This window comes from Phragmites australis, chromosome 1 (genome assembly GCF_958298935.1).
Source record: "Phragmites australis chromosome 1, lpPhrAust1.1, whole genome shotgun sequence".
Classification (NCBI taxonomy): domain Eukaryota; kingdom Viridiplantae; phylum Streptophyta; class Magnoliopsida; order Poales; family Poaceae; genus Phragmites; species Phragmites australis.
In genome coordinates, this window is record NC_084921.1 from 31,946,746 (window position 1) to 31,961,224 (window position 14,479).

At 39.7% G+C, this 14,479-nt stretch overlaps 1 protein-coding gene across 4 annotated transcripts; it reads left to right on the forward strand.

The window, feature by feature from the left end:
- The first annotated feature begins 5,868 nt into the window (after positions 1-5,868).
- Positions 5,869-11,035, forward strand: LOC133915394 (uncharacterized). Of its 4 annotated transcripts, none has more exons than XR_009909320.1 (8): positions 5,869-6,133; positions 6,219-6,399; positions 6,784-6,907; positions 7,110-7,462; positions 8,083-9,112; positions 9,515-9,708; positions 9,782-10,034; positions 10,927-11,035. XR_009909320.1 is itself a non-coding variant. In XM_062358538.1 (7 exons), the coding sequence occupies exons 1-7, from the start codon at positions 5,973-5,975 to the stop codon at positions 9,866-9,868; spliced, it is 2,130 nt and encodes a 709-aa protein (XP_062214522.1). In that variant the 5' UTR covers positions 5,869-5,972; the 3' UTR covers positions 9,869-10,189. The 4 variants fall into 4 exon arrangements, 1 of the variants encoding a protein (XP_062214522.1); XR_009909322.1 differs by having other exon boundaries at positions 10,905-11,030; XR_009909321.1 differs by having other exon boundaries at positions 10,849-11,004.
- The last annotated feature ends 3,444 nt before the right edge of the window (positions 11,036-14,479 follow it).

Sequence of the window (14,479 nt, forward strand, 5' to 3'; positions counted from 1 at the left end):
GTTCAATATCTTTATCAATTTGCTAAATGGAAGCCAGACCAAATGACATCTATATGTTTGAATGTTTCCAAATATGCATAGAAAATCCAAGAAAATTCCAGAAGCAAAATTTAAAATTTCTTAATCCATGATTATATTGAATTTTAAATTTTGAGCTGTTACAATAAAAAAATAGGCCTAGAAAATTGTTAGACCTGACCAAATTACACCCAGCTTAATCGACAATTAAATCGATTAAAATGAAAGTAATTCTGGCAGTCCCGATATATGCTCAACAAAGCTTAAGATCACAGCATATACCGTTTACAACATTATTTCATCACAAGATATAAACAAGGTATAAAAGTTTTAACTTTTATTACAACCCTTGTTTTAAGTTCCAGTTTCTACTTAGATAAGATGTTTCATAACGCAGCAGAAAGATATTTATAAAATAAAAGACCAGTGATACCATTGCCCATAAGGCACCACCTAGACTAGCTCCTGGCCATCTCCAGCACCAGCGGGATAAAAGTAACCGTAAATTAGTTCGTCGTTACCTGCATTAACTTAAGACCAGCATCCTGAGTACGAATGCACTCACAAGACTTACACAATATAGGTATAGATATTCTCGACTCCAAGGATAATGCATTTAGATGAATAGCAAGGAAAAGCCACAAAGTTAAGTTGATTTAGTGAAAAATTTACTTTAACCAATATAATGACATAAACAACTAGCATTGATTGACAATAAACATAATACTTAATAAAGTAAACTTGCTTAACTCAAATAAGTACCAACACATGCTTCTCCCAGAAGCCAACATACTTTCCATTTCGTAAACTGAACGAAACTCTACGATGTTGCCCAATAGACATAAGCATGCTTATAACCGAGAGTGCAATAATTTGAATTGTTCTTACACCTTGCGGTGGAGTACATCTTTACCCACACGACTCGGATCCATCCTTTTGGCCCTCGAGACAACCTTTTTCATACCCGGAACTACCCACTTGCACTTGCCCTTATAGCACTAGGGTTACCATGAGCGTGTCCTAGACACCTCCAGCTCCCCGCACCTTGCATCTCCTCGTACTTTTTCTACGCGTCATAGGGACGCAAAGCAAGCGTCAGCATGACATGTGATAATCGGCTTATCTTACCATTAGATTGATATGTGAAAATATGAAAAGTGCTTAAGCCAAATGACATCAAGGATGGTGCTTAAATGATATAAGCGGTCTATGACACCCAGGTCTCCCCTCCCGAACTGCCCCTAGCACCCGCTCACATCTCGTCTCAATTTTTCTAACTCATCAACCCAACATATCATTTATTTGTAACTGTAGTTGAAATTCCTACAGCTCACGAACGACGGTGACATCAATCACTCGATTTTTACCGATGACCTATGTAAGGCTAAACAATTACCACATCACTTTTAAGTTGGATCATATCATGAAAATACCCAGATTACAAGGATCAGGATTAACAACTTCATCAAGGTAAGTACGATACAATAAATAGTATCAACTCGATTCCTGATATTGACTTCTTATCACATCATCACAATATAGAGCAAAATCTAACAGGTTGCCTAACTATTCACAAAAACATAAGAGAGATATGATAGATAGTTGCATGGTGCCTGTTTGATGCTTCCTACGCAATACTCATAGAACTCTAATTAATCGTTTGTGGTTTCAACCGTGCGACACTCCGAAACGTCGTTTTCTAAATACAGATAACAATACATCGTAATGAGTATGATGGCATGCCATGAAGGATGCTCCATAGTGTATGACCAAAGTGGAGATGCAATGCATCATGGCACGAGTGTTAAAGCATTAATGATTTCTTAAGTGAGATTAGTGTTTAATCATTTGCTAATTTCCTGAATTAATCAAGCTTAAACAAAGCTTAATTTTAATTAGGAAGTTAATTAGGCTTAGCATGAGAGTAAATATTTTTAATGAACAGGACATTAAAAAAGAAGATTAACAAAATTGGTTTCATCAATTTTGGAGTTACCAATAATTAATTATGGATTAATGAAGCTTAAACACATTTAATTAATTAAAAACATCTTCGTACATATTTCATAGTTCCTAGTATTTTTAACACAAAGAGTATGATAATATAAAGCCAACAAAATTTGTTTCACAATTTTTGGAGCAATATTTAACTTACTATGCATTTTACAAACTTCAGCCGAATTACTAGTTGAACCAAAATTTGATTTCGCATTTTCTGATTTAATCCGAATACAAAAAGGCCAAAAAATTTTGCACCGGGGGCGGGCCTCTAGCTACCGTGGTTGACAGTGGGCCCATGCGTCTTGACCTTAGTAAAAAATCGAGCTGCGCCTAGGGCACACAGTGTCGGGCGGCCCAGTCGACCTTGCCGGTGGCAAACGCTGACCCAGCTTGGCCGGCAAGCGGCACCAGCGTGGCACGGCGGACCTGACTAAGGTATGTGTTGTCGCTGGTGACGACCGAAAGGCGACCATCGACGGCAAACGGGGGTAATCTATGGTGGTGGCTCGGTCAAGCATGCCGGCAGCGAAACGACAGCGAAATTAACCTGGCCAAACGCCCCTACACCAACTACGTGAGCATGCAGATCCAACGGTATGCTCATTGGCTGATGGGCCTGACCGGAGCACAGCTGGCAGCGTGCGGCCACGGGTGGCGACGCTCGGCTATCAAGGATGACTGCGCCGGCGCCGGGCAAAAGTGAAATGGACGCGAACAAAAGCCTTAAGGGGGCATGTGGAGGCTCACTGAGCGATCGGTTGATGCGAAGGAGTGACGGGGAGGTAGCTCAACGGCGAAGGGCAGAGCAAGTGGCTGGAGACGGGGAAGATGGGCGCTGACGCAATGAGTCGGTGACGGACTCGGAGGGGAAAAGACCGGGGGGTGCTTTGGAGGCCTTCCTCCTTGCTTCTCATGGCTTGGGCTCGAGGGATCTCATCGGTGGCGCAGCAGAATTGTCTGACAGCAGTGGTGTGCTGCGCTTGTGCTCTGCTCTCCTCTCAGGGCGCACGCAAGAGAAGTGAGGGAGAGAGAGAGCAATGAGAGGGAGAGAGGGTAGATGGAGGGATAAAGGGGGCCAAATGGCCTGGAAGCCTCGGTGCCGTGCTTTGTTTTTCCGGTGACGTGGCTGGACGTGGAAGTCAAGGAAAGTGATAGCCACTCTGGGAGCGGATGATGAGTGGGGCCGTGTGAACAGTAGCCAGTCGGAAAGAAATACCCTCCACTATTTTGTGATCCAATTGAACACCTTCCCAAACACCAAAAAATTTGGGACAATTTTATGTGAAACTAAAATTCATGTACAACCTATTTTAACTTGTTTTGCCCAAAAAGCCTAAGCCAATTTCAAATTAAAATTGTCCAAAGTTGCAACCTTTTATAACTTGTTGTAATTTTTATGTCTTCAAAATAATTCCTAAAATTTTGGAAAAATTTACTAATATTCTCTACTTACCATGACTAATTTCTAAAATTGTTTCTAACCCTATGTTGTATAGTGATTTTGTGAGTTGCTTCACAAAATTAAAAATTAATTCCAACAGTTTCTGTTTAATATTTGATTGAATTGATTGCTTGCTCAAAACTTTAATTATGATGCTTATAATGCTCATGAATACTTAATTACATGCTTAAAGACTTTATGCTGTCACAAAAAGATTAACAAAATTGGTTTCATCAATTTAGGAGTTACCAATAATTAATAATGAATTAATAAAGCTTAAACACATTTCATTAATTAAAGAAATCTCCGTACATATTTCATAGTTCATAGTATTTTTAACATGAAGAGTATGATAATGCAAAGCCAACAAAATTGGTTTCACAATTTTTGGATCAATATTTAACTTACTGTGCATTTTAGAAACCTCAGCCGAATTACTAGTTGAACCAAAATTTGATTTCATATTTTCTGATTTAATCCAAATACAAAAGGGCCAAAAACTTTTTGCACCAAGGGGCCTTAGCTAACGCGACTGATAGTGGGAAGGTGCGTCTTAGTCTTAGTCAAAAATCGACCTGCATCCATGGCACACAATGTTGGGCGGCCCAGCCGAGCTCACCAGTAGCGAATGGCAGCGCGGCTCGACCGGCAAGCGGCACCAGCGTGGCACGACGGATCTGATTGAGCCAATTTCAAATTAAAATTGTCCAAAGTTGCAACTTTTTCTAATTTGTTGTAATTTTTATGTCTTCAAAATAATTTTCAAAATTTTGGGAAAATTTACTAAAATTGTTTCTAACCCTATATTGTATGATAATTTTGTGAATTGCTTCACAAAGCACCATTAAAAATTAATTCCAACCATTTCTGTTTAATGTTTGATTGAACTGAGTGCTTGCTCAAAACTTTAATTATGATGCTAATGATGTTCATAAATACTTAATTACGTACTTAAAGACTTTAGACTGTAAAAAAAATTATTATTCAATTCATAAAAATATTAAGACCATCACTGACGGTCCGTCAACTGAATTTCCCTTAAAATACTTAAAGTGGAGCATCTTAATAGCTACGCCATACTTCAGATGGGCTTAAAGTGGAGGCAAGCAATATTGTCCGTATAAGATTATCTTCAACAGATACTTAAAAATTCATCTCCTATAATATTATTATAACATCCTCTATTTTTTCATCTCCAACAGCTACTCTATTCTCACCTCTACTCCTTCCCTCGGGTTCACATACATACTATGTGAATAGTGATGCGGATGCTATAGGGTAGCAGCAAATTTGGAGTAGCACATTATCACTCCGCAACACTGTTCACCTTGATACCATAGCTGTTGGAGCGCTATCCCGGCCACCAATCGGCAAAATTCCAGAGTAACAGTGTTTTTCGGGTTCCTGTAGCACTAGAAACCTCCCGTGTTGAAGATGGCCTAATGAGGACACCTTTTCAGCCTAGAAAATTAAGAAGAGACTAAACAAAATTAAGAAAAAAGATCGGATGCATTATCACAACTAAAAATTAAGGGGAGATTAAACACAATTTAGATGGAATGATATGTGGTACAAAATAACTTGTCGTTTCAGTTTATTATACGTTATAAAATTTTAAGATCCTATTATAACGTATGACCACTTAGCTCTATTTAAAAAAAATTAACAAGACGTCAGTCGCCAACCAAAAATGCGACAGGAACCACGAGGCGAACACGGCCCAATTATTTCAGAGCCCAAGCCCAGGTGGGATGCCACCGCTCCTCAGCTTGTGTGCAGCATGCGTCTGAGTACAAGCGGCCCGGCCAGCTCCCACCCCTCTGCAGTCTTCACCTAAGGCTATCTCTAACAGCTATCTCAAATTTTCATCCTAAAAACACTATTACAGTATCCCCTATCACTATTACAACATCCCTTATTTTTTCATCTCTAACAGCTACCATATTTCCTACCTTCTACTACTCCTTTCCCCCCTCCAGATCCACTGTCAGCCTTTTATAAACAGTGTTACTACAGTATTTTCCTCCCCGGGCCCACTGTCAGCCCTATAAACAGTACTACTGCAGGGTTGCGTACTGCTACAGTACCAACAAAATTACAACTGTAGCAGTAATGCAGCACCGGATGAAGGACCTGTTGGAGACCAATTTCCAGTGGTACAGTATTTTACAGGGTACTGTAGCACGAGATATCTCCACTACTGGAGTTGACCTAAGACCATCTGTAATGTATACTTTAAAATTTTATTTTTTATAATATTATCATATTGTTTTCTAACATTATTACAGCATCTTTAACAATAATTCTATTTTCTACGTTTCATTACTCTGTCCGCAAACCCATATAAAAAAAATACATACAAACTTCTCGAAGCATCGACAACTGGCTGCTACAGTATCAAGCCGTAACACTGTATCATGGCCTTGGGCAACATTTAGCAGCGGCAGCACGCATCACCGGTCACCACCCCAGCGCCGTCTCCACCGACGATACCCCACCTCGCGCCATCCCGATGGCAGCCGGCGGCAGCGGAGGCGGGGACATCGGTGCCGACTCGGAGCGGCGCCTAAAGAAGGCCATGGACAAGCTCTACCACTTCCCCAAGCACAAGCCCAACAACCCCAGCACCGGCGGCTCCAGGCCCTCCTCTTCCTCCTCGGCCCCGGCTCCAAGGTTTTGCCCTACCCTTGCTCGTGCCTCTCGCGTGCCTCTCTCTCTATCTGCTTTGACGTGGGTTTGATCTGATCTGGTGCGGCAGCTCCGGAAGGACGGCGCAGGCGGGGAGGAGGTTCGGGATGGTGCGCGGGTCGCGGCTCCCGCCGCAGGTGGCGGCCATGGCGGCGATGTCGCCGCCGCCGCCGTGCCGCCCCTGGGACCGCGCCGACCTCATGCGCCGGCTCGCGTCATTCAAGGCCATGACCTGGTTCGCCAAGCCCAAGGTACATCCCATCCCAGTTACCCGTTTCCACCCTTCATGTTGCCTGGTGGCGTTTCGCTGAGCACTGGCCACTGATTTTGAGAAACCTGTAACTCCTAATTGAGACAGTTAGCTCCCTTTGTGATGGGATGATGGTTATGGGTGATTTTTTTTTTTAACCAAATGAGCTGTTTGCGGCGATTTCTCTGAATATACGTGTTAAAATGTGATTTATGGTTTGGTGTGTTATGGAAATTTATTTAATGCTCGAGTGTGTGATGAATGATGATGTATTGTGTGTGAGGGTTCGTTGCATACCGATGCAGTACTGCAGTTGATGATTGTGCGTTTCAGGCGAAGTATCTTCGATTCGTACTGGTGGTTGATAGCTAGTTTTTTTCTTCAGGTTATTAGTCCTGTTAATTGTGTGAGAAGAGGATGGACTAACATTGAGCCAGATGTTATAACATGTGAAGCTTGTGGGGCACGACTCCTGTTCTCCACTCCTTCCTCGTGGACAACACAACAAGGTGTGTGCATTTTATGCTATGTTAACCTGTGTATTCCACCTCGAACTATGAGTTTATGACTAAAGAAGGCAATTCTTGTGTCCGCTTATTGGATATGAAATATACTCTTCTATGTGAACTTTATGTTAACAAATTATACGTTCTTAGTGTTTCCGTAATGGTCATATTTCATTTCATATATCAAGAGCTTTGTTTTGTGCAGTTGAAAAGGCTGCTGCTGTTTTCAGCTTGAAGCTGGACACTGGACATAAACTACTGTGTCCCTGGATTGATAACATATGTGATGAATCACTTGCCTTATTTCCCCCCACGCCTCCTCCTGTTTTAGTTGAGAACTATTATGAGTGTTTCTCCTCTCTGCTACGGCTTTCAGCGCTTCCAAGAATTTCGTGCTCTTCTCTGGAGATCATGAAAAAGAGGAGTCCACAGCTAGAGCAGTTCCTATTAGAACCATTCTCTTCATCAGTTGTCCTTAAAGTGGGATTTATGCTTACTGAAGACTATTCAATTAAGGATTTAGATGATGCTTTTCAAGATGCTGACACATATTATCAGGTGAATTTCTCTTCATCTATTTGTGGAGTTGCTGGATTTTCAAGGTGATAAGTATATGATATTGACAATGCACAATGCACATATGCAACTTTCCATTTGCGGTTTTAATGTTACTGAATAAATTCTGCTTAGTTAAGACAGATTGGTGAGTTTACTGGATTTCATGTTCAGTTGTTCATATCTAACTCCTGTGGCACATGCTCTGAAATATGATTCATATGCTTTTCTTTTGTCGGTCACAAGTCCGATCTGAAGTAATACTGTGCTATTAGGAAAAGTTAGCAATACCTCTGATGAAGCAATTGTAAATCCATAAATATCTGCTGTTACTTCAAAATAGTAATGTAGATATAACGTTTTTTAGGTTCTTAATGAAATAATCTCCATCATACATATAAGGTCCAACTGTATACATGTTTAAGAACTTGATTCTGTTTGCTACAAGCTTATTTGCTGGGTCGATTGGAGTAATCCTCCTATTTAGCTGGGCATTCCATATTAGTCATGAAGATATGCTTCATTCCTTGAAACCTTTTATCTTTCTTTTTGTGATGTCACTGCACATCCATGCATCAAATCATTTATCTTTCTTTCCAACTTAACACTTTACTTCCTAGCAGGCACTGAAGATTATAAGTTTGTGTGGATGGGAACCCCGCGTACTTCCTTATGCTATTGATTGTGGAACCAAAACTCATTCAGATGCGAACTCTAACTCTAAATTGGCACAACCAGAGCAAACAAGCAAGACACTGGAGGATCGGATCATACTTTACTCACCTAATGATGTTAATGGTGCTCCAGCACCTGCAGATGCGAATCAAGAAGATCGGCATTATGATCCATTATCAGTTGTTTTAGATTGCCAATTTTGTGGAGCATGTGTTGCCTTGTGGCCTTTTTCGCTTGTAGAACGACCTCTTCGACTCTTTAAGCTGATTTCAGATTCTAATAGACAAGATGATCAGGATAATGGACATGCCAACCTAGTCGGTGGAGTAGGGCACTCAAAGGATGCAAACATTGGTTTTAATTTCACCATTGCCGGTGGTCCTCCACCGACCAGACAGAGTTTCCGACCAAAAGTTTCATTTCCTGTTGTCAGTCGACATTTGAAAGCTAACTTGAACTCCCATGGGACATTGTTTTCCTCTGGAAGTGATAGCCACATGGTTCCTGTTGCTTCACATGTATCAGGTCCCATGAAACGCAAAAGAAGCATGGATCAGCCTCATATGTTGGAAGTTGATAATGCAACCTCCAATAATGTTGATGCATCCACCATCGGGGCAAAGCATGACCAGCCAGGAGACAATTCTGAAAAGAGCATAGCAAACTCGGAAATGAGCACCGAACAGAAACAAGACGGCTCACATTCAAACATAAATAAGGATACCAATATGGATGAGGCCTCCAATGAAGAACCAGAAACAGGTTCTACTGCAAGAAAAACTATAAGAAGCACAGAAGCAGCACTTGATCAACATGGATTAGAATCCAACTTTCCGCCAGTTCACGGTGCTAGTGAAGAACCTTCTTCTAGTGGTGAGAAATTGGTAGAGACAGATGCAAAGAACTCGAGGCCAACAGAGGTTGGCACACTCACAAAATCATTTGTCAATAGGGAAAAAGGTGCATACGAACCATCAGGTAAAAGATTCATTTCTGTTTCTTTTGCATAATTGTAACATTAGGTAATAATATTTTTGAGTTCTAAATGCTCTGTGTAGCTGTTACATTTGAATGGAATTGACGTCAATGAACATGTAGTAAAGATAAAATGGAAGGGAATGAAAAAATATATGGAAACAGTAGGAGTTACTTCTTAGTTGTTAGCGCAGATTTCATATTGCTGTAACAGTTTGGGAACTTTTAACCATATATTAGCATATTCAAAAGAATAGTAGCATGTACAGTGCTGAACTTCTGGCTGCTTTTATGGTGTAAAAAATTTAGTCATTTCGCACTACTATGTTACAGAATTAGACTGAAGACTATGCATTCATATAGTGTTTCTTATCTTTGGCTCTTGATTTTTTTTTTCTGCGACAGCAAAACAAGGACTGTATGACAGAATGAATGAGTTTGATCCTATCAAGCAGCACCGGACATTCTGCCCTTGGACTTCCCCTGATGATGGTGAACCCTTGCCTGGATGGAGGCTGAGTCTCTCGGCATTACTTGCTCATGATAAAAGATCTGATGGGGACTCACGTGTGGAGTTTCAGACCAGCCTTCTCGATGAGGTAGTGTCCTTTTATTGAATTGTGTCTTGTATTAATAAAACACAACCTCACAGCTGGTTTTCTATATTTCCAGGGGGATGATCCTATTACATCTGTTAGAAAGCTTTTCATGACACCACCTCCCAAAAGGCATCTGATACATCAATCAGAGAAGAGCTGAGAACTGTTTTCACTTGTTCGAAAAGCTGTGGTCAAACCAGTTAGGGGCGGCAGCATGAAAATGATTTGTGACTTGTTCCAGACTGACACTGCCACACAACATCAGAATCTTGCTGTAAAGACCATTGAGTTTTCACTCCTTTTTTCGGTGGTTAAAGAATTTGGAGGTTTGTTTACCTCCCTCATTTGATGCACCTGCGCATATACACCGTGATTTTTGTAGCTTAGTAGTGCTGTTATATTTCTGTACAAGCACCTGTGAACTGTTAAAACCTGGAAGAATTTTGATCTGCGAAACTGTTTGACGCCTCGCTGATTCACCTGGAACTGAAACATCTGATGGGATAGAATGATAGATTTCTGCTATTCAATAGCCAAATTTCTCAGGGTTTGGGTTCTGAACTGCCGTGTATCTTCCTGTTTCAAGGAAACAAATGTTTGTGCGTGCTGCATGGACTCTTCATGTGAATTGCATGCATCTGCATATAAACGACACTCACGACATGCCAATCGCATTGGATGATTAGTGTCTGCCTTTTTTACTTGATGAAGCTAATCTCTAATATATAAAATACGAGTTAGTTTTTGTATTATCTCTTTTCTTAGTCTCCTCATATCTAATAAAAACCTTTAAAATTCAAATAATTTACTCACTTTTATTATTTACTATCGTTCTTTGGTCTCACTGTTAAGTTACCGACTATAAATATAAAACATATTTTACTAATAAAAATAAATAAATAAAATTAGAAGAGAAATTAACAAATAATCTCTTCTCCTTTTTTAATCTCATCTGAAATAATACTACGGTATCACCTTTAATATATTTGTTCAACGGCACTCCAATGCTATCTTCGTATCTTAGTTTGTATTTCATGCTATTGCATCTAATATTTATGTTTTTATTGTAGTGCACGGGCATTTAGTTAGTGATGATTTAGACAGGTCTTTCTAGCCAATTTTTTTCTTGTGTTGCCACAGATCGACAACTAGTTTGCAGATTAATTGTCTCTTCCACTTATGTATTGCAACTGAAGGCAGTTGTATCATCTCCATCAGATGCATCCAGCATGGTTCTAAGGCGAAACTTCTGTTTGGCGTTCGTGCGCTCCACACACAACTCCCATACTCAACGCTCGTGCGCCGGAGGTTCTGTCTTTTTTTTTTTTCCTTTTTTTGTGCTTTTATTTATTTTTACTGAAATTTTCATCTAAAAATTGTTTCCTCTTTTTTTAGAACTTTATATTTCTTCTTTTGATCAAAACTTTTCTTCCAGTTATTTTTTCAAATGTTTTGATCAAAAATTTTCTGCCAGACTTTTTGCTTTTTTGTGTGAAAAATTTTGCTTCAATTTTTTATCAAAAGACTTCTTTCAGATTTTTTCAAATTTTTCTACCAGACTTTTTGCTTCTTTTTTGAATTTATTTGCTTCAAACTTTTTATCAAAACTTTTCTTCCTGTTTTTTTGTCAAAACTTTTGATCCAAAAATTTTCTGCCAGAATTTTTTTCCTCTTTTTTTTTTGGGGGAAAAAATTGCTTTAGACTTTTCGATCAAAACTTTCCTACCTGATTTTTTTATCAATATATTTGTCAAAACTTTTGTTCCAGATTTTTGGATAAATTTTCTTAATCCGGAAAGTTTCTTCCAGACTTTTTGTCAAAAAAATTACAAATATTTTCTCTGATTTTTAATCATAATATTTTGATCTGAATCTTTCTTTCAAATTAGGTTGCAGAGAGGGGGCTGCGTTCCGCGGGGCAAGCGAGGGGGAAGGCGCCATTTGCTATCGGAATGCGCGAGTTGGGGCGCTCGCTGCGCCGTCGAGCTTGTTTAACTTCGTGCGGTCCAGCATCGAAATGCACATGTGCGGATGGAAATCAAAGAGGAAAACCAGTGGTCCTCGTACTTTCCCTATTTGTCCTTGTCGGATCGTGCGCTCGCGCGTCCGCTAATTAGCAGCGTCCGTTCTAAGGCCGTCTCCAAGAGAAACAACAAATGAGACTCTAAACTACTGTACCGGCTGTGACCTTAGTTTTTGCTGTTTGCAGCCCACGTCGCAGCACTCCAACAGAAGCGGTATCTGGCGCTACAGGAATGCCGCTCGCGTTTTTCGGTAGCGAAGTTGTGGCACAATGCAGCAGCTCGCATCACTGTGTATTAAGACTGATTTATGGATCTGAGGGAAAGAGGAGAGTAAATAAATGTAGGAAATAGAGTGTCTGTTAGAGATGAAAAAAATAGAGGATGCTGTAATAGTATTATAAGGGTGAATTTTTAGAGTTTTTTTAAGACGACCTAAGGCTAGGCTTCATCGATCATCTTTGATTTGCCTCGTGAGGCGTGTTGCAGCGCCTCGAGGAATAAATTCTGGTCCAAGATGACCCCGTCGCATGCTTTTGATATCATACCGAAATGGCACCAAGTTTTACGCCAGTTTTGGCACGAAAACTTCAACTTTTTGTCGTCCAAATCCAGCTTAGCTCTGGACGTCGAGCCATCAGTCTACGGCACTAGATGTCGGGCCAGATTGCCGTGCTGGGCGAAACAAACCTCTTTGGACCGGGTCTAGCTAGTACCAGCATATCCTCGCAAAAGAGAGAGCAAACTGTTCGTTGCATTGTGGATCATGACTTGATGCATTTTATCTTAGTTGGTCGATTACAGATATTGCATAGTCCGAAAGCAACAAGATAAGGAGGATTGTGCCGCAAGTAAAACTGACATGAAACTGGAAAAGAAGGTAGTATGCTCTACTATATATCTAGCTAGCTAATAAAGATTGCTGGTTCAAACTAAGACTTGAATGGATGAGATATCCTAACAAAGCTATTATTGGTTTAGTCTTGTAGATATATTTTAACTACTACTCCGTATAAACATAACGTGTGATTACAAGATAATTGGATTGCTCACTTATTTAAACCCATAACCAAGTTTCTATCCAGATTAAGGGGTTGTTTGGATCATGAGGATATTGAAAAATATAGATTCCATAAAACTCGTTTTAAACAAATGACAATGGAAATTTTGTTTGGGTACTCCAACGAACTCGGGTATAATGAAATTCAAACTGGTTTCCACGAAGAAAAATTTTACGGTGGTCTCAGATAAACTTGAGCTATCTATTTTTTAATCAAATGATCTAGATTGGTTAGAATACTACCTATTATTTAGATGTAGTATGAGTAGTATATGAGAGAAGTATATGTAGTATAAGGGTAATTTTGGAAAAAAAGAAATAGCATGGTAGTTATATCGTGCAAATTTATAGGTTTAATATTTAGATTGGTCTGAATGCTAATTATTTGGTTGAACGATTACCCAAATTACGTATAAAAAAAGATTGTAATATCCTTCAATGGTATGATAGGTAAATATTAACACTATTATCGTAATTACAAAAATATTCAATCATGTGGACGGTCAGATTAAATTTATACTACTTTCTGCCTACAGGTAGTATGGATCATCGTAAAAGAGCTCTCTAAGAAATCAGGAATTTAAGTTTTACGAAAAACGACTTGACATCGTTAAAACACAGAATAACAACCTAAAGCCATTTTTATTTTTTTGAGATCCAAACAACCACTAGTATCTAGTTGCCAGCCCAGAAATTCATGGATCTCTACGGCTGCATACTCACATGTGAATGGGGAAATCTCATGTGAAAACTAGTAAATATATGTAAATGTTTAAATAATAAATATCATCAGTTCAATCTCTATCTAAAGACTATGATTGGTCTCACCATTCTATCAGTACGTGAAGGAGTTACTTCGCGATATTTCATAGCCGTACGAGAGGTTCACTACCGGAATCCCCATGTTTGCCGAGTGTGCCTGACTTTGCCGAGTGCATTTTATCGCGCACTCGGCAAACCACCCCATATGCCAAGTGCCGAAATAAAGCACTCGGCAAATAAGTAGACACTCGGCAAACTCGGAAAATACACTCGGCAAAGTCAGGCACTCGGCAAACTCGAGAAAATAAACTCGGCAAAGTCAGGCACTCGGCGAAAACCGCGCCACGTGTCCCTCTTCACGGACTCTGATGGCACGTCCGTCCTTTGCCGAGTGTCGTCTAACGGACACTCGGCAAACATTTTTATTTTGTTTTTCTCTTTTATTTTCTTTATTTTCTTTTTCTTTTCTTTTCTTTTCTTTCCCCCTCTCTTTCCATGTTAAAATTTGGCATTTTTCTGGGTCCGTTTGCTATTTTTAATTTATTAAGTGCATTTCTAGGTTTTTAATGGATATAAGTCAAATTTGTACTGCAAGTGCATGAAATAATGGGAAAAAAATGGGTAGAAAAATCATATTCATATTGTTGAGTCTACTTTTAGGCATTTCTCAAGAAATGAAAAGAAATTTGTAACATCTGGGTGGCAACACACGACCACCAACATGTAGCTTATTGGATTTTTAATTCTAAAAAAAGCAAACGAAGTCTGAAAAACATGAGACTTGCCATGGTGTCATGATATGATACGTAGAGGTTGTGGTAAAAATTTGAGAAGGTTTCGCAAAATTTGTCATGTACGATGCTTAGAAACTGAAGCATCTTCGAGGAAGAATTATGGTTTCAAGACGGAGCGGATCAGGTTTGAAGCC